Source organism: Nothoprocta perdicaria, unplaced genomic scaffold (genome assembly GCF_003342845.1).
Source record: "Nothoprocta perdicaria isolate Ctin4 unplaced genomic scaffold, notPer1 scaffold_231, whole genome shotgun sequence".
In the NCBI taxonomy this organism is placed as follows: domain Eukaryota; kingdom Metazoa; phylum Chordata; class Aves; order Tinamiformes; family Tinamidae; genus Nothoprocta; species Nothoprocta perdicaria.
This window is the reverse complement of record NW_020455457.1, coordinates 89777-114648: the sequence shown is the minus strand read 5'-3', so window position 1 is coordinate 114648 and position 24872 is coordinate 89777. Positions and strand designations below refer to the sequence as shown.

The 24872-nt window shown below is 44.1% G+C and overlaps 1 protein-coding gene across 1 annotated transcript in view; it reads right to left on the bottom strand.

Annotated features, from left to right (window-relative positions):
- The window catches only part of SPIDR (scaffold protein involved in DNA repair), a 187565-nt gene that overhangs the window by 127661 nt on the left and 35032 nt on the right, over positions 1-24872 (bottom strand). The window contains exons 6-7 of the mRNA XM_026039510.1: positions 8839-9089; positions 4-104 (exon numbers count right to left, since the gene is read on the bottom strand). Of these exons, the coding sequence (XP_025895295.1) occupies positions 4-104; positions 8839-9089 (352 nt within the window). The remainder of the gene's footprint in view (positions 1-3; positions 105-8838; positions 9090-24872) is intronic.

The following is a 24872-nucleotide window of genomic DNA, read 5'->3' as shown; positions in this document are numbered from 1 at the left end:
TACCTGGTGGGATTTCGGCCTCCGACCCGCAGCGATGCCTCCAGAAGCTGATGGCAGCCCTCTCCCTGTTCTGCAGCCGACAGAGCCTCTCAGCAAGCCCTCCTCTGTGGAGAATAAAGGAATGTTCACRTTTGCCAAGACTTGCTACTCACTTTTGCCAACTGACAAGCCATAGGACAGATGGAGGATGTATGTTTTYACCCTTAGAGACAAAAACATAGGGTAAAATTACATTTTATAGATTAGTTCACCTAATTTAGATTTTTCAATGGATATACACCCAATAAAACGTAGTCAGGCATAATACGCAAAATAAAATATTTCCATTATCTGGGTATTCAAAGCCTTGTATTTTCAGTCCTGTCTCCCACACAGGGATTTTAGGTAAAGGGTCCTAAATTTTCCCTGTCCTTATGCACATATCTTGATAGAAACTAAAGATAATATTGAATTAAAAACAAACACCCTAAATGGTTCAGTAAAACCACCAGTTATAACAGGTTGGGCTTTTTCCTCCCAGATTTGTTTGTCTGTTGGCAAGCAGTGATCACAAAAATATTCTTTTACCCACGCTTGACCCTATGATTCATTGCACAAGCTGGGTCAAGTGTGTAGTTTCAGAGGTCTGAACACTCTCCAAGGCTGCATTAATTCAGCATTCCCAAGGTGAGGTGGAGAGGAGTGGCAGCTAAAGCTATATGCTTAAGGTAACACTGAAGGAATTTCTACCCCTGGATTCAGATACAGAAAACCTCAGTCTCCTTCTGGGRGAACAAAAAGGCTGCTATGCTGGAAGCCATATTTGGGCTATTCCAAAGTGCTCTGGATTACCACAGAAGCGTGTGAGTATTTCTTCTTTGCCTTCAAGCAAGCTATTTACATAAAAAAAGTGCTCTACTCCTTCCTTATAGTGCAAGTTTTCTCCACAATGAGAACAATGCTTGGTATAGCTATTATTTGAGAGCTAAGACCACTGTAGCCATCGCTGCAAATGGGAAACGGGGAGGACTCAGCCCTGCAGGAACAGAGGAGGAGCTAGAAATCCAAGCAGCACCCCTGGTAGGCCATAAAAACCTTTCTCTGGTGAGTAATTACTAACATTGACTTCACTTGCAGACAAGCAAACAGGTTATACAAAATGAATTACCAGTCCCAGCTGAATTTCTAATCAACTATGGATTTGCAAAACTGTAACTATCACAAGAACTAGCAAATGCTGAAGCTGACCGTGCTAGCAGTGAAGACCACAGAATGTATGAAGAGCCATCTTTGATCCAAAGCGACTAAAGTTTATAGCTTACRTTAAAGAATCGTAGAGTTACGACTGGTAATTGTTGAGGCTGGAAGGGATCGGTAGAGATTTTCTAGGCCAACCTTGCCCCGCTCATGGAGGGTCATGTTGGCTAGGACTGTGTTCAGCTGAAAATCTTCAAGGAAGGAGACTCCACAACCTCTCTGGGAAACTTCTACTGTTCAGTGACCCTCACAGGGAACAGGTTTTTCCATATGTGCAGATAGAGCTTCCTGTGTTTCAGTTTCTGCCTATTGGCTCTCATCCTGTCACTGGACACCGCTGAGAAGAGTCTGGTACCCTCCTCTTCACACCTTCCCTTTGTATATTTACACACCTAGGTAATCMCAATGGCTGGAGAGAGCCTTCAAGACGATTGAGTGGAGCCATAAGCCCTCTGCCACTCAACGCCTGCTCAGCATCCCTCTCGGCCTCCTCCTCCCAGGCTGAGGAGCCGCAGCCCCCCAGCCTCTCCTCACACGGGAGACGCTCCAGCCGCCTCGGGACGGGCTCGCTCGGTGGCTCCCTGTCCCTCGCGCAGCGGCAGCGCGGCCATCGCTCCGTGTCCCCGCAAGGCCACTCGCCGCCGGGGCAGGGGGGCTCGGCACGGCCACCATCTCCTCGCTGCTGCAAAAAGGCAGCGCTCCCTTYGCGGGCCTGACGGCAAAGGCAACAGATTCCTTGCTCTGACACAGCTTTGTTATTAATCTACTGCCGTTGCTGCTTTAGGACCACAGTTATCACCAAAGTTCACACAAACTTGAACTCTGCCCTTCCTTAGTGGCCCTCCGTGCAAATAAATGTCACTGGTCCTTACGAAAAATCATCTTTCCAGGCACATTCCAAGTGGAGTTAAAACAGCTTCAGCAGAAAGTGTAACAGAGCATTCTGCACCTGCCTGCTGGCGGAATATAAAACACAACCAAGAACGTATTTATGAGCAGTTCTCAGCTGGTCATTGGGTATATTTTTTTTCAGTATGTTTTGAACTTTGTGAAATTGCAAAACACCATTAAAAAACATGCCAGGTACAAGGGAAATTTCTATGGCAAAAGGGAGAGTTGATAGTTCATGATTTCTTTGCTTTAGAAAGTAAAAGCAAATGGAAAAAAAGACTGAAAACCCCCCAAACTCAGGAGAATCAACTCCCTTTTTAGCTGAAACATTTTTAGGATGTAGATGCATGTGCTTCCTATTGCATATTCTGACAGATGTGATATTAATTCATTGCACACCATACAGGTCCACATGTTGCAGAGGCTGCTGCACGTGTGGTGACATAACGGGTTCGTGCACAGTTGGGTGATCGTAACTGAGACCTGCGCAAAGCCAAGTCCAGCACTAGGCAGACACTGGCGTTAGGACAAACTCCACGCTTTGCAAAAAGCAAAACTACTAAAATAACTATTATTTTGTTCCCAATTACACATCTGTGGACTATTAAATGGCTAATGAGCTTTTACGGTCAGTCTTTTGTAGTCAGCTGGGTTTACTGTATGGAAGTGACTTTTTGCTTATTTTGGTAAAATAAAAGTAAAGATGAATGATATTTACTTTTCAYTGCTCAGATACCGTGCCTCTGAGGAGCTCCCAGCTCTCCTGGCTTCCAGCTAGGTAGGGCTCCAGAAAGGGGCTTTGTTTTGCCAGATGCTACAGGCATTGTTGGCATCAAGGGTGGATTCTGCAATTCGGGGTCTTGTTCAATCTGCAGTCTTCAGTTCTTTCTGCATCTAGCCACTCCACGGGGTTGGGAAACGATGGTTCCCTCTCCAGGGCAGATCTTGCCCTTCTGCTCCATTTAACTGTCCTACATGACTAACTGACCCTCTAGTGTATAGACAACTAGAATTAGGAAATATATTTTAATTACTAATGCATGATTTCTGTAATGAAGGAAATTGAAAATTTGTATTTAAATAGCAGAAGTGTAACTGCAATACACTTTACACTTACCACCCTCTAATTAATCTTTCATTATGAACAATTTTAACAAATTTGGGAAGCTGTCCAATCAAGCTGAAACTCTCAGATACAATCTTCTGCCCACAACCTTTCTGTTTTAATCACAAAACTTTCAGTGCAACTATTTTTTTCCTTGAAATCCTTTAAAGAGGGTGGTGATTTAACAAGTAGAAATCTTCCTACTTCTATACTACACGCAAGCTTGTTGAAACACTCCATTTAAAATAACATTGTCATTATTGTGAACGTCCACCAATATCCACGTGAAAGAAAAATATGATGACAAAAATAAGGCTCTGCATGYAGTGCAAAAGACCAATTTTCTGTGGCTTTCTCAGTACTGAAAAGTTCTGGGTCACCTTAGGAAAAGTATCACCAAAAGGTAACACYGAGGACACACAGGTCTCGTCTCTACAGTCAAAATCCAATGAGGTTAACAAAAATAAGAATTAAAAAGAAAAAGGAAAAAATAGAGTATTAATGAGTACACTGTGTACTGAAAAGCCCTTTTTTTTTTAATTGCTGGAAATTTCTCTGATTTCTCTGTGTTTATTGAGGTTTTCATTCAGCAGAGCAATTACCAAAATTAACCACTCAAAACGCATTTATCTAAGTTTACTCTTTGCCAGAGCTCATTCGAATTTAAGCACAGTGTGTACTTAAGCATTCCATTGACTAAAGTGTCTCTTCATATACAGTGAAGTCAAGGTTATTTCAAAGAATATAGATTACATATATTTATGTATAYATATATGCCACCTCAGGACTAGGCAATTTGCCTCTCTTTCTCTTTTCAAATGGAAGACACTCGGCTTTATTCATTTTTCCGAGATAACTAACGAGGTACCTAACTTCTGTAATGTTCTGCCGTCCAATTCCACTTAACAGAGAGCGGAAATAAACTTTTTGTCCTGTCAAAAAAAACCCCGAAGCACGTTGGAATTTAATTTGTCAGCACTGTCAAACTATTAGTTATTAGCGGATAGTTTATAGCTCGTGAAACAAGCAGCAGCCCTGCAGGCTGGCAGCGAGTGCTGAGCGGAGCTCCGTGCACAGTGTGGCTTCGGGGCTCGCGAGGGGGCTGGGGCAGGTGTCTGTAGGTGGCACTCGCTGGGGGAGCCTCCTCCTCTGCTCCCCTGCAGCAGAGAAGCTGCTGACTGTGAAGTAACAGAAAGAAAGATGGATTGAAGTAACAGAAAGAGTGATTTCAGCTTTGCGGAGCAAAAAGTCAGAACTCTCTTCAAGTTCTGACTCCACAGTTTTATAAGGTTTCTTCTCTCTCCAGCTTGGATGAACTGCCATCACAGTATAACTGCTTTAATTCCCTTTGTTAAATCTGTAGCACTTTTCTAGAATTGAGGAATAACACAATTTTTGTTGTAATAGAGACCAAAGGTCCACAGTTCTGGCCTAGTGAGCTTTTGTCTTCTGATCCCAGTTGTTCTGGGCAGAGCAGAAGAGGAGGTGTGAGAGACAGAGGTAGGAATGGCTGGGACCRGGTGGGCCAGCACTGCTAATTTCTCTATTGCCCCCAATGAAAATTTTAAGTAAAACCTGGTAGGCAGCTGATGTTCCCTTTCTTCTGCTTAGGCAAACTCTCCCACTGAATATGTTCAAAAGAATTTAGAAATATCAACAATAAAAAATAATAATAAAAAACAACAACAACCAAAAGCAAGCTGGTGTCAGACTTGTATGAACATTTCTGGTGGCGCAGAGGGACATAAGGACAAGAGGGACCCTGGCAAGAAAAGCTCTGCCCCGCGGGGCAGGAAGGAGCCTCCCCTCCCCAAGCAACAGGCTGTTCACCAGCATTAGGAACTTCGCTCGTTTGTAAGCTCAGCAGAAGATCAAGATGGTCAAAAGTGCAGCCTGCTGCTGCTGTAGTATAAAGACCAAATTGTAGAGTAAGAGTCTGTGCTTTATTTGACACAGCTCCCTCCTCCCTTGGCATTTTCCTTTATTGTCAGGACCCCAAGTAGCTTCACATTATAGAAATACCAAAACATTCTGTAATTTTCTTATTTTTTGATAAGGAAAAGTTATTTTTAGCAAATCAGATTTCCGTGTGGTCTTCTGTATACAAGTGGGTATGAGATTAATTAAGCAGAACTTTCTAAGATTTTATTTTACTATTAAACTAAAAATGGGCAAATATTATTATAAAGAAATAAAACTAAAGCATCTTCATAGCCAAAAAGCTCCAGGAGACAGACTATGGGAGAAAAAGGGTTAACATTATATAACATATCTTAAGACATCCATTTCCTGAGCTGAAACCCAGACTTTTTTTTTTTTTTTTTTTTTTGCTGATGGAAATAAAATCTTGCTAGAAAAAGCAAACAATTCATAAAACCTTCAAGAGAGATTTACTTGTAGATCGGAAGAGCTGAGTGCATAAATTTTTGAGTTTTGTTGTTTACAAATATTAAACACGGGTTACTGGTTTAACTCATAACGAACTTTACGGGACTCTGACTAGGCTCTTCACTTCTCCCTTCTTTTAGAGAGGAACTTGGAGAGAGATAGAAAGGAGCAGCCTCAACTTTTCACCCTGTGGCATTAGTGTACAAGTCAGAATCCAGAAAGAGAAGTTTACTTTTCTGAAAAGTCACAGATGCAGTGTATTCTCTCTTCCTCCGCGAGATTTGCAATCTCACTTGCATAATTTTTCCCTATGTTGTCAACTCAAATTGAGAAACTGAAACTCAGTGSTGGTGGGAATAGAGGAGCAAAAGATCCGAACCCAGCACCACTCTGCCTCACCACCAGGCGCATCCACCTGGGTGTGGAGCAATCCCTGCAGCACCTCCTTRTCAGCTGCCTTCGCAGCACCTCTGCAGTGACATGACCTGTCAGCAGCCTGGAAGATGATCCTTCCTCGCCCCCCTTCCCCATTTGTGAAGCAAAACCAAGCAAGGGGCCTGCTGCTGCTTCACGCCACAGTGCGGTACTCAGTGAGGAGGGGGCAGGGGTGGCAGCACCCGGGGCTGGTGCCCTCAGGAGGGCAGCRCCGCGGGCTGCAGCCTCCCCTGCCCTCCGCTCAGAACCGCTCTGAAACTCCAACTGCAGTGCGGGAAAGGAGCCTTCCCACACATGCAGGGCACTGAGACACTCCTGTTTAACCCTGAGCAGAGGGAAACTGCAGCATCTGCCTTCATTTTCACTCACCTTACTCAACTTTTTATTTTTTCCCATATTTCTTTTGGGAAATGAGAAAAAGCCAGAAAAGCCAGAAAACTGGCTTCTCATTTTCTTTCCACTCCAAGGTATTGAATTTACATTCAAATTTCTAATACTAGGATTGTGAAAGTTTATTTGAACTATCCATAAATTTGCATTATTCAATTTAAACCTTGCTTTTTTTGTTGCTGCTTTTTGTTTGGAGAATGGCAGGTCCACCTGCAATAGGATCGGTCTCTTCATGTCAAACAATTGGAGACCGATCCTCCCACCCAGGTATTTACCTACTTCCATTTAATAGCAGGAACATTTGAGACAGAACACAGTAGGAAGTTGACTTATTTCAACTTCAGCACAGATTAGTACTATTTTTTTGTTTCATTATTTATTATTTATTTGGCGGTGGTTGGTTTGAGCTTGGGTATGATTATGCAGTCACAGAGATAACAGAAAAACAGCTGTGATGGGGTAATACAAATGACGCTGCAGATTAGAGTATACCTGCTGTAAAAGACACAGCTATACCTAAGATATTTTTCAGAGAATGTAAGCTAAAATATTCTGAAAATATCCTCTCTACTTGTTGGGGATGATTATAATCAAACAGCAGAGAGTGATGAACACAGAAATAAATTGCTTTTCTCAAAAATGGACAAAAATGTAGGAGGTCTATTGTCCTTGCATCAGGACTCTTATAAGATAACTGATACGATCAGATTTTGAATTAGAACTTTTCTCACAAAGGAATTCACAGAGAAAGACTGTAGCTCTATYACCTGCACCTCCTCCCAACCCACGTTCCACTTAGCCGAGAATCTCTTTTTGGCGGGTGCAGCTCTGTCCCCCACCTGCTCCCCAAGTTCAACATGGTCAGTGAGGGAGCCTGCCGGCCAGCTTCGGATATTGAGGAGCCAGCAGATCATTCCCTGAAGGGGTCTCTAGGGCCCAGCACTGGAAGCTGGAGCCTTCCCCTTCATGATGCAGACTCCCACAGTTGCGGTTGATACAGCGGTGAAAACGTCCAGCAAAAAGGAGAATGGAAGAGAGAACCCAAGCCCCGCACGCGAGACACAAACAAGCAAGTCGCCTGCATCGTGAAGAACTAGACAGATGAACCTCCTAACTAAGGATTTTCCTGCTTGCTCCCCTGTTCCCAAAGAAGCCCAAGGTGTTCTTTCACTCTTCCAATCTGTGCWTCCCCTTAAACTGTGCTGCTCTCTATCCAATCTGAACAGATTGCATTCAGCACTTTCAGAGAAGAGCAGTTGAGTCTCTCACACAACTCAGAGCATCTCTGCTACAAAGTACAGTCTCGCACTGAGACAGTCGTTGGTAGGAGAGGTCAGCAAATGCATCTGGTAGATGCAGACTCAAGTCACACTTAAGTTACGAACTCCAAACCATGGGATGTCCTGCAGCACCCAAAAGTTTATACAGAAACAGCAAGAAATTGGATAAACTCAYGGAAAGACAAACCCAGCGAGGGTAACAAAGTCCCCAGGGAGTCAGTGGCTGAAAGCTCAGAGAATACCTGGGCAAAATACCACTATCCATTCGTCCTGTTCCTTTATCCTTCACACATGCTTTGTGCTGAACTAGTGCAGTTGTTGCTGAAATAATGAGAAGTAAAACCTGACTGCAGGAGCAAAGCACTTTCTTCTCTACAGAGATCCTCAGCAATTAAATAAGGTTTTAAGTCTGTTCTCTAAGTCAGCTCTTGGAAACAGCCCTTGAGAATAAAAACATAAATAACGTATGCCTCTATTAGTAACTAACGTGGAGAGTTACTGGTTAAGGGCCACATTTTCGGGTTGATTACAGTATGCAGAATTCTCTGTCACAAAAGTAAGACACAATTTTATTGATGAAAAAAGCACAATAGGTGTCTAAAGGAGTACTGTTCATAATTTCAGTTTCTGTCATGCAAGACCRAAATATTACATCTACCGTGCAAGTTAAAGCTGCTTTGCTGAACTCAGTGCAGGAAGTGACTGTTTCTGCATTGTAATTAGCTTGATAAATACATCAGATTTCCATGGCTCAGGTTCAAGCSGCTTCCTTTCAGCAGCTAGATTATCTTTTTAATATATTCAGTTTAGTCACAGACATTTAAATTTCAGATGAACAAATACATCCCACCCTTGCCTAAGTATCGCTCTGTCCTGCCTTAAGCACTATTGCTCATCCACCTCTTTCACACAGCACTTGGACAATTTTACCCTCACAGATCCAGAAAGCACAAAAAAAAGTAACAATAATTAAATAATTACAGATAAATTACATTCTTTAAGTTTTTGAAATTTGCTCCTTTAAATTATTTATCCTTAACATGAATTCCTTTGCTTTTGTTAGTTGGCTTGAATTGCTTACAATGGATTTTTTAAGGAGGATGGGACATTTACCTCAGTAATTTCCTCTTCTTGGCGGAGTCCTCAGGAGTCCTCGAGGGCCTGTCCGGCTGCTTCTTGGGCGTCTGCAGCAGGGCCTGCGCCGACCTCAGCCAGTCACTGGCAGCTCTCGCTGGAACTTCGTCCAGTGCTGAGCTCAGCTGGAATCTCTTAGTGAATCCTGGACTAGCCGTCTCCGTGCCCATTTCTTCTTCTTCCACACTGTCATTCTCAGATGAATATTCGAAAATTTCTGTTGAAGTTGTCTATACATTAAGAAAAAAGTTGTTTAAACAGAATGCTAACAAGATTAATTTATACTGAAAAAGAAATTTGGTTTACATTCTACTACAGAGGTTTCTGCAGTTATTTGTGTTTTCTAGTAACCCAAAACTCAAAAGCTAACTTCTTCGCAACTGCATAGTAATCTTTTCTAAGTCAATACAAACTCCTGACTATAAAAACGGTCTGTTGAAGGACAACTGGAATGAGTAAAATATCTATTTTTCAAATAACTAGATATGGAGAATTCATTAAAAGAAAAGCCAGGATTCTATCAAGAGAAGTTTCCAAAGCAGTGTCAGGATTAAAACAAGTTTACAGGCAAATAGGAAGAGGCTGCTGAGGGTAAGGGAACCATGACTGGCAGGTGCACCCTACACAAGTACAAGATGGGTGAAGAGGCAGAGTAGATTCATCCACCTACTTAACATTAGAAATTCAGACTCTTCATTGCCAGGAAGATAAACCAGGTAAACTGTCTCATAGATAACTAAGCTGAAAAATAAACCAACCAGACTGACAGTGCATGCCAACACTGAAAGAAGACGATGCATGCACCCCACCAGGGGCCGGCTGCAAGGAGGGGGAGCGCTCATGGCTGGCTTCAGTAAGTAGGAATATCCCACAATTTAAACTGCGGAAGGAAACGTACAGGTCTGTCATGCAAGACTGCAACACCCCAACAGCCAAAAATTGTTTAACCTTTTGTTAGAACAAGAATTAAACAACTAGAGCAGCCTTCACACGCATGCAGGCTTATAGCTTCCAGGAAAGATTTTTAAAATTTAGCACCCAGACTTGGAATTGGTAAGAGCATAAGCATGCAAGTCCAAAGAAGATCACTGGTTAACAGCCAGGACCATAAAAAAGAATACAACGGAATTCAGACCTGAAAGAACTTCCACAGGATGCACAGACCCAAGAGAGGAAGGGAGAGAGGGCACCATGAGAAAGACAGAAAATACATCTGAAAATCCTAGAGGAAAGACTGGCAGGAGCACTGCGAAGAAAAATCACCCGCTCTGGCCCCGCTTGCTGCTCTGGGGCAGGACACAGCAGCAGGTCTGGCTGCCCGGAGGAAGCTCCACACTTAGATCTGCCACGGAAACGAGGCTCTGGGAACCCACTCTTTCCTGATGTGCTTAACAAGGAATATTAAGCAAAAATACTTGGGAAGCGACACTTTTAACTAGTACAGAACGAAATGGGCTAAAAATGCTGAAGCAATCAGGAGACTAAGAAACACAAGGCGAGCTCAGTCTTGGGGAGTTAGTTGGAAGAAAATTTTCTCTGATATCTCTGAGTCTTCAAATAAGGTAGGGGTTTTCTCTCAGTCAAAAAGTTAAATACTGCAAATCATTTAACTGTTAGGTGAAGGTTTCATTCACAATCTCTTCCTAATGAATACATTCTTAAGCTATGATCCATTTTACATATGAAAACAATTCTCAGCTCAACAGAAACAAGGGCAAATCCTGGCATCATTCTACAACTGCCAGTATGACCTTGTGCCTTTCACTGGAAGGACACACAACTGAGCTTCTCAGTCCTTCCAACTGGGAAGAGCAGTCAGGAACCACCAAGGCTTCTGCTCATCTAGATCTGGACGAGCTACAACTGTTCACTTCCTAACAAGAGAATGGCTGTAACTCCTTCAAGAGGTGTTTTAATGAACTACTTGTTTACTGGAAAAGACTTCAATGGAGTAACACGGCCCACAAAACTCTACTAGAGTGGAGCGAAAGACATGTTTATGGTTGAGGTTTTTGTCACATTTCCCTATCATTCTAAGCTGGTTAAAGATGAGAAGCAGCCCAAATCCTGGTGGCACCAGCATAATATCAGTCTCATGGAAGGCAGCAGGAGCCCTAGCGCTAGCCTAACTCCAGGGGGAAATGGACACTATCCTGATGCAGAGCAGGCCAGTTGGTCAACTCAGCCCCAAAGGAATGACTAACTGCRAAGGGTTACGTTTGTGTTACCTACGGGGAAAACAAAAATAACTCCAATTGACTTTGCTTCCATTAATGGTGCCCCAACCAGACCTAGAATCGCTCCTCAAAAGAATCAATSTGCTTCTCTTGTTTAGTGCAGTAAAAAGGCTTAGAGTTGTTTGAACAAACGGCTCTGATAAGGACTTGCTAAAATGAGATGCTAAAAGGAGAGAAAAAAACAAACACTGAATTCATTAATAGCATTGTACACTCTTAAATAGTTTACCTGAAGCCAACATGGTGTTTCTTGACTGTGTGCAAAAATGAAGAAAAGCCATGTGGCTCTTGAATATGCTCTTAACACAAATTATGAGACTCTGCATTAACATTTTAAGAACTTACCTAAGTATTTTGGAAATTGGAAGATCTTTTTAAGTTATGCAGARAAAAAGAACAGCTACAAGAACGTAATTAATATCAGCCTGCAATTTTTCTATTTTAAACACAACAAAGTCAACATTTGTCCCTTGGCAACAATATTTCTCTGAAAACAAACTCCTTCCACCCTGGAAAAGAGCCAGAAATAAAAGCCACATAGGATGAGAGCAGTAAGCAAGCTGTCCATCCTTAAACACTATTTTGACATGTGCTTTTCCTTTAGGAGTGCTTTAATTTCATTCAAATTGCTACAATATCCACAGCATCAAGAAAAAGGATGCAAACCTGAAGTTCCTTGAGCAAGTAAAATGCAAACAARGAATGCCATTGGGACTTGCTAACAGTCAAGCACATGCTTCAGTCCCACTGAAGAGTTACGAAGCGCTCCTAAGTAAAGATATATCTAACAAAGCATTTAATATTTGGCTAATATCTATTACCRTGTACTTGCTTAGACTCAACTTCCCTGAGGTAACCATATTTGGGCGGAGGGAAGGCGTTTCTAATAGGTCTCTTGGAAGCTTTTTTAAAAGAGGAACTTATGGAAACAGAGAAGAAAAACAAGAACAAAAACTACACTTCCCAGCTCTGCGCACTGTTTAACTTTAGCCACCACAGGAAACACATTCTGAAGAGAAAAACACTTGCACAATTTTCAAACRTTACTTTTCACATATCTACTTAATGAACTGGCATGTTTACCAACATTATTATGATATCTATGAGGCCAATTTCATTTAATTCCTTCAGCTCATTTTAAAACAGTCATTGATAGAAGGTGAACAAATTGTTTATTGTTTAAAAATATCTTAAGCATTATGAAGCCAAATTTTCAGAAAGTTCACATTTGTGTTTATAAAAACGTCATCAGCAGTATTATCACTCAAGGTTTCTGAACAGTGTCATCTGTAAGGGCACAGAGGCATCAAATTTAAAGTAGGTGATTTTGCCATATTGTTTATTACTTCAAAATCCACTATTTCGGCTATACGTTGCCCCTTCTCCAGCCCCTAGAGCCCAATCTTATCCCAGAGCTTTCCTCAACCATCTCCCATGTATTCCAGGGACTCAAGTGCTCAGCAGCAGGCTGGTCTGCACAGCTCAKCCATCGCCTCCACTACTGACCTCTGCACAGCCCTCTCCTCTGCCACCCTAACGGCTCTGCTATTTCCACAAGCGGAGCTGACCGCACCACGTCCCCCAGGACCGTTACAAACACGGTCTATTTTGCTTTACAATAATCTGCCGTGCTCTGTGACTGGTTTCATTTGAAAGTATTGAAATACTTCAAATGTTTCTCCTTCTTTTAAGGGGAACATAACTTTAGAATAAATGCACAAACTAACTTTTTTTTTGAAATAAGATTTGGCTACAGAAAAAAAAAACAGTTGGTGACTACTGCATTAGAGCACCCAGAAYCTCATAGAGCAGTCATGTAAAGATATTCATGTTTAAATAAAAATGCATCAAAAGAGATGGAATTAATTCACAACATGTTTCTGAACAGCACTCACCAGTACTAGCTAACATATGGGATGGTACAGGCCTAAAAATRGATACCAGAATGAGAAAGACTAAATTGTCCCCTGACTAAACAGTCAAGACTGCTAAAGACCAGATAATGAGCTGTGTACATTTGTTGAATTAAAACAAAGCAGAAATAGTAAAATCCTGCCCCCAATGGCTCCATGATAAAGCTGTGACTAACTGAAAGGAGGAGAACCTCCTGTACATGTATATATTTCATACTAAGCAGCACAGAAGATAATAAGCTGTTCCTGCTGTTATTAAGTGCTCTGCACCCCTCACCTCCCGGAGAGCTGCTTGACCCGCCTGCCGCTGGGCCCTGCAGGCTGCAGAGCTTTGGGAGCTCTTTGGGAGCGCTGCCAGGCTCCGCACAGCACTCRCCCACGCAGCTCTGAAAGCACCACCTGTGACTGCACTAACAGCACAGGCACGACAAACGCCCAGCTGATCATTTGATGACCAACACTGCCATTCTGTATTCGCTGGCAAAAGGTTAATATGAGAAGACTAAAATTCCATTTAAACRGTGCACAATGCAAGAGAAAGGTAGCTGAGGGCATGTGAGGCAACATCAGCAGAACTGCACCAAGCTTTCTGCATAAACGGCAAGCACACAGTCACTCCACTTTAAAACCTTACCAGCTCTGTGTTTCCAAAAAGGCAGTWTCGTACAGGGCCTGGCAATGACCGCCTAGCTGTTTCTCACCCGGCTGGCTCACCTCCCAACATTCCTTACACACTCAAACTTTGCTGTGGAATAATTTCAATATATACCACACGTTTGCACCTGCTAGACACTGTCCTACTAATCCACGTTGACTACATTTACTAATTAACACATATTTACAAAGTGTTGTAAACTTGCTTCARTTCTCCTGAAAGCACTTTGCAGATACAGTACTTAGTAAATGAATCCAGATACCGTAGACAAGCCCAGCAGCTGAAACCAAGACGCTTCAGCACATGGTGGCAGGTCAGAACTTTGCATACTTGCCTCACTTCTGTTTTTTTTTTTTTTTTTTTTTTTTTTTTTTTTTTTTTTTTTTTTTTTTTTTTTTTAATTGACATAAAAAGTCTGTGTAGAATTTGACAGCCATATTCTGTGGCATTTCCCCTACTGCCTCTCCTCTCACGTCCCTCTGCCTCTAACTTTGGATGTCTTTTCTATCTCCTGCCTATTCTCTCACAGGCTGGCAAACCTTTTTATTCTCTGATATGAGATCTCCCAAGATAGGTGGAAGCAGGCTGTTTTGTAACAGATACCACACGCACTGTATGGATACCCTACCTCTCKTATTTCATACCACTTTCCTTTTTTAAAAACAATTGGATGTTTAAGCTACAGATACTCTTTATTCCCACGTACGCAAAAGGATTCAACTGCAGAAAACTCCACCTGCAGGGAAGCAGTAACAGGTTGCAGGGAGATGTTGCATCTTGCACACGACAACCCCCGAAAACAGAGCGAGCAGAAGAGCTACCGAATTCCCACAATGAATATTCACAGGCCTAAATCAGCAGCACCGGGTGTCAGCGGCGCGGGCTGCGCTAATGAGCGCGCGCAGCCAACTCCCTCGGGAGCTGGCACGCAGCCTCCGGGGAACAGGGTAAAGGGAAACCCAAAATTTCCCCCCCTCACCATCAACAGAAAATTAATTCAAACATTGTGCACACAGACAGTACACGGTATTATTCAGCTCTACAAAGAGAATTAAACATATAAAGGGTTTGAAAGCTACCAAGAGCTCTCTTTAAAGCTTTATGCTTTTTGAAGCTCTAACTCAAGCATTGGATAGAAGTCAATGCCAAGTATTTCCCTAGGATCTTAGGAAAAGAAGTTAGTTTTTGGTGAGCTGGCTACTTTCGGCCTAAAGAGATACAATTCAGATAGAGCTTTGCACAAGACCCTTGCTTTTTCAGCACCAGGCTAGGCGGGTGCCGGGCCGTGGGCGACGYGAAGCTCCTGCCTCGCAGAGCGACCGCAGAGCCAGCAGGCAAAGCGTGCGAGATGAGGCAGCAGTGCGTGGGCAGAGATAACCCTGAGACAAAAAAGAACAACAATGAAAGACGTAAATCACTTGTAAGATATTTTTGGACTTACAAGCCCAAACCAACCCAGCAGATTAAGTGAAATTTTGCATGTGGAACAAGCAAACAGTGTTACTACAGAACTAGCATATGCTTAAAGTGGATCTGGGATAAGGTGTGCACGTTAGCCAGGCACAGCATTCCTGCTCAGCACTCCCGGCCCAGCACCTCTCCCGCCCGACAGGTTTAGGAGTGATGCTGGTTCCGTGTGCTGGGAAGGGGCTCGGCTGGCCCGTCCCACGTCACTCCCTTGTGGAGCAGAGCTGCAAGAGCCCTGRGCGCCCTGAGCACTCGCTGCTCCGGCTGCTGGGCCAGAGGGTCSGGTGCCTCCTGCCCTCTGGAGCAGCACCGTGCACCAGCAAGGGCTCCTCCCTTTCCATCGGAGGAGGACCCAGCTCCGCTCTGTGCTGCACGCCGCCAGCCCGAAGCTGGAGCGCACCAGTTCTCAGCACAGCAGCAAGCAGCAGGGAGGAACGCCACATCTGCCTCGACACGGCAAAGTRGGGGCACCAAACACTGTAATTATTCAAAGCAGAAGCTGATCACAGGCTGCATCCTCATCTCTTCTTAATGGTGTTTTGAGTCTTTAAACAAGCAGGTAGGATGTCAGTGACTAAGCGGGGACGATTCCTGCCCCTGGCAGCCCAGGAACCCCATGGATCGCGGCCCCTCGCCAGGCTGGAGTGCAGTGTCACTCCTGCAACATGACAGCTACCCGCACCCCTCGCACCCCGGCTCTTCCACAGGCCCTGCCAAAAACACAGCTGCACTGGCCACCCTATCTACAGGTTACCCCCAGCACACCCRATTCAATTCACAGCACCATTACCGATGCCTGCTAGCAAACAACTGGGCAGTTTTAGAGAGGCTGAGGAGTTCAAGGAGTAGAAAAGGCTGTGAGGTGGCTTTGGAGAACCTAACGGAGCGATAGGCCTGCTGCTGAGCGCTGCCGGCAGGTACCCCCTCGTGGTGGCCTTCTTGCAAGACACTGAGGTCAAGAAGAGCACAGGACAACGCTGGGAAAGCAACTCTCACAGCCTTCAAAGCACAAGGGCAAAGTGCAGAATGCGAGCACCGCACTTCAAAGGGCCAGCATGGCTCCCTGACTTTAGTGCTAATTCCATTTTAATTCTTCATGCACTGAAAACTTGGACATATTTTCACAATGTCATCTGTATTAGGACCACTATTTTCAGGTTAAAAAAATAATGATTTTTAAAAAGTGATACTAACAGTCTCTTGGGAAGAAGGAACCCAAATGACCTAGGGAAAGGAGACAGAGATCATGCATCGACCTGCTTCAGAACAACAGAAGGAACTAAACTGAATGAGGATCCTTGGTGGATCACCCAGGCCAGTTTCTTGGAGGAAAAAAAATAGCAAGTTTTTTATACCACAAACAAGGTAACAAAAAACCTGTGTCACCATTTGTCTATCTTGCGCAGATCACACTGCCTTGATTCAGAAAATGAAGAGCTGATTTGGAGTCCAAGGGATGTGCTTGGCTGTGTATTCTTTTTTCCTGTTCAAGAAGTACATTGAGTTTGGTTTGGTTTGAAGGTTCTCACCCATAATCCTGCAGATACACAGAATTAGTGCTGGCAGTATCCTTGCACACAGCAAGGATATTATTAATAATTTACTGAATTTTATTATTACTGCATTTTAGCATTACTAAATTACTAATTGTAATAGAGAACCAACATTCTCATTTTAGCAGTTTTTTTTTTTCATTTAATTAAGCCAGGTAAAAACACAAGTACGAAGGCAAAAGAAATCAGAAGCTGCAACTCCTCAGCGTGAGCAGGACCGTGGGCTTTTCAGGGCGAACAGGTTGAGCAGGCTGCAGCCCCGGGGAGCTGCTGGAACCTGCCTCTCCCAGAACAGGTTGTTCCGAGGCGCGGAGCAGGCGGCCGCAGCAGGTGAGGCCCTCTGCTCGCGCCAAACACCTTCTTATACAAGGTAAGTAAGCGAGCAGGAAGTTTCTAAGTGCTTTGGAGATGCAGGACTAGAGGGAATTCTGAATATAAAAAGAAGCCAAGTGCTGTCTGCCAGGCACAAGGGCAGGAAATATTAGTGGAAGACAGCGAGTGATTAAGGTACAAAGGGCCTGGAAGCAGACATTCGCACAGAGCAGTTACGGGATGCAGATTTGCACTGTAAGGAGCGGGAGGAATCCTGGTGCTGCAACCTTAGCTCTGGAGGGCATCATTTTRGGAGTGCCACGAGGCTCTCGAGCGCAGGAATCAATGCAACGCTGCAGTTTGCTGCAGCACTGGGGTACTTCTCCCCCGGCCCGCAGCATGAGAAACACTGACACTCCGACAGGCAGCACTACCCCAAGAGCCCCACTGGGGCCAGGCTGCGAGTGCTCTTCCCGCTCTGCCTGGTCTGTCTTTCCAGTCACACATGACCCTCTCTGGCTGCTCCCTGACTGGCGGATAAAGACTGTTTGGAGCAACTCAGGGACACCGGCAGCCAACACGGGGCGCGAGGGAATTGCTCCAGCTCCCATTCCCCTTCCTCCCTTCCCAAAGCGGGTGTGTGGGGAGGCGTGGGGAGGACGCGTCACTCGCTGCACCCTGCCAAGCGCTCAGGGACACAGGCAGCTCCCCGCGCCTGTGATTGCGCATTAGCCCACGCAGCTCAGCTCTCATCTTGATAAGGCTGCTGCAGACGACAGAGACCCAGGTTTTCAAGTATAAATACCCTGCTCTGATGGGACGTGCAGATAACGACATCATTTCACACAGAAGCCTCAACGCTCCTTCACAGCCTGAAGTTTGGACACACAAGAAAATTTTAGGCAGATTACAATACCACTTAAATAGAAGGTAGCTCCCCATACCGGCATAGGGACTTTCATGTTTCCAAGGAACAGATGTTATCATGGGGTTTGATAACCTACTTTCACCTTCTTGTTTATAGTTACTCACTCAGTTTCATTTATTTAAGTTAGGGAGTACAGGMCATGAAACCTCAGTTTTATTGTCTCTATTTTAGGCGCTGCTGTGGTAATTGGCCAGGTTAAAGCCTGGATGTAACAAGAATAGTCAATGGAAAGGCAGGATTAAGAGCCAAATTATTATTTATGAGGTAAACCCTAAGAWACTAGACTAAACACTCACTGGATTCAGCAGGAATTATTAAGGGAGAAAGCAGGTCCCTTCTTTTATATTTCAAGCAGGTCTCTTAAGCCTTCAAAGAGCATAAATACTTGTAATGAGAGATAGTATCTTTTATTCAACAAAACAAATATACCAAGGGAAAATAAGCAAGTTTTCAGGGCCTAAACCACTGTCCAGGCCCCAAAAGCCTGTCAGCTGTTTTCTTCAAAGTGGTTTAAACACATGAAATCTTTCCATTTATGTTCCTTCTCTGCTATATCCTCAGTCTATACAGCTATGAAAAACAAACTTTCAAGTATTTTATTTTCATTTCTAAAAAATAAATGAGAAAACTCACAAGTAATCATGAGAAAATTACTCTCACAATAACCTGGTTGTTTAGATTGAATAGGAAACAAATACTTAAGCAAAATCACCTTTCATATTAAGTACTGTGGTTCAAAAAGTATATGCCAACATGTTAATATTGGGATGAGAAGAAAAAATTCCAAGATAATTTCCACGTAGAGGAATTAAAGTTTTCACTACCATTCTGTCCCTAAGGGACTGTCTCTGCAACCAAATTCCAGAAAACAACGGAAGGGATACAGTCATCTGGAGATACAAGGTCACAAGCCAAGAATTATTTACGTTCTACATTCATGTGGATAATGATCTATTACAAAAAAACCTGACGCCCCCGAAAGAGCGGCTGCCCGCGGGCACTTAATGAAGCCTGGTCACGCACAGACATCCCAGCCTTGCTTCGCACAGCCTGCAGTGCCCTGCGCAACCTCTGAGGCCGGCGCTGACGAGGGAGCGCGTTAGCGAGTGGCTTTAGACAACCCGACAATCCAAGCCCAAGTCGGCTCCGTTTCTGGGGGGCTSCATGAGGTGAGACCCCTCGCAGGTCTCCTCAGCAAGAGCAGCGGCGCGGCTCCCGCTTGCCGCCGCCGCGCGGAGCGTTACGTTCATTTCTGCTACTCCCACTCGCTCCACATTCTTCTCACTTGACTGTGCTCCCCTTTGCCCCGTTTATTGCTTCACAGCGCCCGCGGCACTGCCCCACGGCCCAAAATAGCCACCGCAGCTCTTCTCTCCACCTCCTTTCTCTCTTCCTCCTGGCTTGTTTTCCTCTCCCAAGGTCCTTCCAGAGCCTACCAAGAGCATTTCCCACATTTTTGCATTGTTAAAACGGTTTGAAACTGCAAGCACTGCAGGGCAGGAAGTGCCTGAGCAGCTCTGAAGGCCACCACCAGTGGCTAGGGCAACACAGGGCTGCACTCAACAGCGCTGCCTCCACCAAAGCTGACTTTCAACGATGATGACAGCACGTGCGTGCCCACAGACTGAAAAAACACAAGCCCCATTTACCTGCTCTTCAAGCAAACCAAAGAATATCAAATGAGGAGAACAGTTAAGAGAATTAAGAATAAATAGTCTCTTAAAATTGTTTGGAGGAGGAAAAAAAAAGGGGAGGGAGGAGAGAAAAAGGGATCTCAACACTGAATTTACAGATATTTGGTTAGAGCASGTGCATAGAGATGGGTGAGCGCCAGCAAAGGCAAGGTCACAGAGTCACAGAATGCCTGAGGTTGGAAGGGACCTTTAGAGAWGATCTAGTCCAATCCTCTTCTCCAGCAGGGACACCCAGAGCACGAGGCACAGAGCGGCATCCAGGCGGGTTTGGAAGATCCCGAGAGAAGGAGACTCCACARCCTCCCTGGGCAGCCTGTGCCAGGGCTCTGAAGATGATCAACTCAAAGAACACTCATTTTTTCTGAAACACTAAGCAGTGCTTACCAAGCTTTAAATTTCTCTACCAGACATTCTTTTTGTAATGTCTTCTGGGGAGTATGTTCAGCATAGTTTTCTGTGTAAACTACCAAAAAAAATCAGCCCCTTTAGTTACCTTTTTTAAATAATCTTTTACAATAAATCAAAGATGATATTTTTGCTGGGTAACCTGACACATAAATGGAGGAAGGCAATTCAAAAATAAGGGAGAAAAATTGGAAGTTAACGCATCATCTTTCAGGCACATCAAGTGTGTTCCACGTGTTAGGACACATAATCATACAATACCACTAAATTTAGAAGAGCTCCCAAAACCTGGAAAAGTTGCACTGTTGGAAAGGGAAGTTCAAAGTTGCATGAAAACTGCATATGCTCAGTTACAGCGGCTGCAGAGAAACTCAGTTCTGCAGCCAACTGCTGCAAAATTCTTTGACACATGTAGTTATTTTGACTGTTCAAAGAAGAACCTGGCACTTAAAAGCATTTCAAAATGAGGGGTAATTAAAATTCCTTTCACACCTKAATCAGAATAAAGCACCCGTGTGTTCCAACGTGTTACACTGCGCATGTATCCAGTGACACGGCTGTCAGCGTGTGCAAYGACCACTAAAGGGCACATGGAGACAATCACAGGTATTTAAAACCTTTACTAATCAATCCGCATCTCACGTGAAAGCACCAGGAAAAACACAGCAGTGTCCCCGTGAGGAGGTCACCGAACCACCTTTGGGAACAAGGAAAACCYAAGTGCCTAAAACAGGCTAAGAACTGGCTAGTTACTGGCAGGGAGAAACTAGAGCGAGGTAATTTGTACTAAGCAGTTCCCAGCAAGGATATAAAGGTTGCACGAAGCACCAAGGCTAACAAGCAATGAGACGATGTTCCTCAACTACCAGCAAAGAAAAGGAGAAAGGCTGAGCCCACAGCTGCACGCTTTAACATACTTCCATTTCAAAGCTGACAGCAGCTGACAGGTTTCCACAGCATCCACCAGTGTCTTTGGGCTTCGGCCCTCGGCCCTCTGCTGTCTCACACCAAACCAAGGGGTTGTGTTGGCTCCATTTTATTTCCGTTCTTAAATCTACGGTTTGTTTGCTTCAGGAAGGGGGGCGGCAGGGAGGGCAAGATCAAGCAGAACTGTCATTTTCTTTTCCAGTAAATTGGGCTGTCTCAATGTGTATTTTCATACAGAAAATGCAACCTCTGCAAAATTCAGACTTTTTTTTTTTTTTTTTTTTTTTTTTAAGAGAAGCTCAAAGCTGACAAAATAACGCTAAAAAAATACCAGGTAATTCAGCTTCTCGGAAAAGCATTTAAAAATAAAACCTTTGTGTCCTTCATTTTGTTAATAAACATTCTCTGCTTATTTTGCTCTTCTCAAAGTAATAATACTCATGTGATGTCAGTCCTTCCTACTGAATTCTGCAGCTATCAGGATTTAAAAAATGCAGCAAATCTTTTCTKAAACTTTTAGATCTCAGCAGCTGGAGGTCGGGTTGCAGGGGCTGTGCTCAGAGCAGAGATGTGTGTGGAGGTGGAGGGAGGGCAGGAAAAGCAGACACGCGCTGGGGAAGCAGCATCACAGCAAGGAGAGCTTTGGGCAAGTGCACCRACCAAATCCGCATGTGCGGCTGCCAAATTTTTAGGGAGTATCTCAGACAGGTGACTGACTCTTAAATGTGGAGGTGCAGATGTTGGCACCCACTGTAGTGAGTTTGTGACTGTCACAGTAAATGTGTTAGTTGGAAAGGCAATTTCTTAGTGCTAAAAAAAAGAGGTAACTGTAGGGATCCACCAGAGCCCAGCCACGCCGCTCGACTGAGGCCAGTCACGGATACAGCTTCGACACAAGGGCACCACAACAGAAACTGCTCCTTTTCTTCCAGAGTTGCAAAGAATTAGCTATTCATTTAATACTAAGTGCAAAAGTTAATAAAATAAATAAAATAAATTCATTCTCTTAAAAAATGAGAATGAAAACAAGTGCAGCTGGGCCATTATGGTACGAGATGATTAGTCTAGCGAAAAGGGAGAATTTAACTTCAGGATTCAGACAAAGAAGTTGAGTTTTCCTGCAGAAAAGATCACTCCTCAGTTTCAAACTACTCTGTCAAAGTAATGTTTAAATACAATTGCAAATGAATCATTTAGAATTCGGGTTTCCAAAATGCCTACTTAAGCTTTCCATTGGAGCTACTGCAATGGAGTGCATTAATAGAGCTAGAACACATACCAAGACTTCAGGATAAATATCCCTTTGACATGTTTATTGGGATCTACTACAGCCAAATTTAAACTTGGAAATCCTAGACATTTTAAATGCATTTTCCCCCAAAATTGCCAAAAGTCGGTAAATTCTGCTACATACTGATCGCTTAGGAGGGAGGCAGCTTTTAGGAGGGAGCTGCCAGATCACAGGTTGACCATTTGTGCTGATTTGCCAGCACAGCACCAACCAAAAGCGGCTTTTTTTCTTTTCTTAATTTTTACTACAAACAAAAGTCCTGGGAAATAATATCATTACAACCAAAGAGAACTATTTATATTATTTCAGGGGCGCACTTATTTAAGAGGTACAAAATTTACCCTACGTGAAATAGCAAAAGCTTACCATGACATTTAGACCTTTTGAGCAAGCTGCCCTTGAGGAGAAAATAAAAGCACTCAAGAATTCAAAGGTGAACTTAAAAAGCCACCCACACACTCCAATACCACAATGGAAAAACACAGGTATGTGCTCCTGCCCCACGGTACCCTAAGCAAAGGATTTTACAGTGATTTGCTTTCATGTAAACAAACCTGCCATGCTCTGTTTAGGAACCAGGACTTTTCTCCCTACTTTCAATTTGTGTTTATGTGCTTTTATACACCCAGTGTCAACCTGCTTGTGAACTTGTTCTTGCTGCCCTAAGAAAACTCTTCTGCAACGGGGTTCCCAAATTCCCTGCTTTTGCAGAACAGAAACTGTGCTTATCTTCACTAGCTTATTCCACATAAGGCCGTAATATTTCAACATAAACCTTATATAAGMAGAGAAAGAATAAAGCACAGGTATGAAGCAAATGTATGTACTACACATCCCTCCCACCTTTCCCCTAAACTGGACTCTGTGTCATTCCCCAATCTGCTATGCACACTCCACATACCCTACAGGTTTAAAATATACAACAGCAATATTTGCAGCATTTTCTGCAATCCTTTACATGTAAGGTCAGCTGCCATGAAATGTATTGCACAAGATTAAGAGGAAAGAGTTGTATGAAAAAACTTTCCCATACTCAAGAACTCAAAGCTTAAGAAGCAAGAAGTCCTGCTGTTAGCAGTGACACRACGCTGACACGCTAGCACTGCCAACAGCAAAGCCACATTCGGGTGCCGGAAAGCACGTATGGCAGTAACAAGGGGTAAACCTAGATGAGCAAAGGCTGCCCATTGTGTKTGAGAGCTGTTTCAAAGGCAGCACAGCAGAAGCAGAGGGTGCAGAGGGCCTTTCTCATCAGGCTTCCCTGGCAAGCCTCACACTGCAGCTCAGCGCAGGGCCCCGGCGATGCTGGCCGAGCCTGGCAGGGCTGGTGCCCAGGGGCGGCCTGTCCTCGGTGGGCTGCAGCGCAGAGGGGCTGCGGYGCGCGGCCCCAGGCCCGCCCGGCTGCCGCAGCCGGCGCCCCTGTGCTGGGACCGTGTGGCTCCCGTTGCTCCGGGACCGCGTGGCTTCCGCGRCCCGCGGGACCCGTCCGCTCTGCAAGCGGGGGCACCACCTCGCGCGGCACTTCCCTCCTCTSCATCTCCTCTCACCCCTCTTCCTTCCTATTAACATGCCTAGATACAACAAAATCAATCTGAACAGTTTTCTCAGTCACTGCCTCACCCTGTTCTTTCCCTCCAGCATTTGGGATTTTATTATGAATTTATAGCTGGATTTAAATGTTTTTATTTTGCAGGGTTGTGGGATCTTTATTGGAGGTCCTGTGTTTTCCACTTAGGCTGCAGCACATTTCAAATTTTCTCGTGGGTTGGTCTATCGTTTCACAGTTGTTTAGAAAACCTGGACATATATCACAATACTGAAGGCAAATAACCTCTAAGCTCGGCCCAAAGCAGCACTTATGTCTGTCATATTTCTTTGGAGAACACACAAAACCCCTTTGGTGGAGGCAGCAGCAGACTATTTGCTGTAACYGGCAATCGTCACCAAGAAGAGTCTGCTCATGACTGGGGTACTAAAAAAACACAATCAGAAGACTCCTAGGCAGAGAGAAGCAGACTACCATCCAGAATTCAACAGCAAATAACTGCTTTGGGAGATGTGTAACTGTGGGGGAGTCCCTGGTTCAGCTACAGAAGACACAGCTGTAACAAGGACCCAAGGATCTACTWGGAAAAAGCACGTGAGGGTTACAAGGTCCTGCCTGAACATGTGCACCAGCACGATGAAATCTGATCWAGTGGGGTAAGCACAGGACAGTGAGTCAGGAAAGCTTGACATGTACAACTGGATCTAGCAAATTCCTGTGGTTTGGGGGTAGTGTTTAAGACAAAATTTTCACAAGTGACTCTCAATTGGATTTGGCAACTTGGCTTCCAAACCCAGCTTTCACAGGTTCCTGTCCCTGCCTCAGATTTAAAAGTGTGTAACASCACTGATGCTTCGCACCCAAGGGTGGAGGAACCAAACCCGAGAGACTTCTGCACTTGATTTTATCCTAGGCAGATGTTCCAATTGAAAAAACATTTCAAAACTTTAGCTTAATTGTTTAAACCTTTAAAACAGGAGAGTATTGATCGCTCTTGACAACTCAGGGAGACCACAGAAGAAAAACTGTTAGCGTTCTATGCACATAAAAACATAAGCCTATCTGCAGCTGTGAAAGCTAAGGCT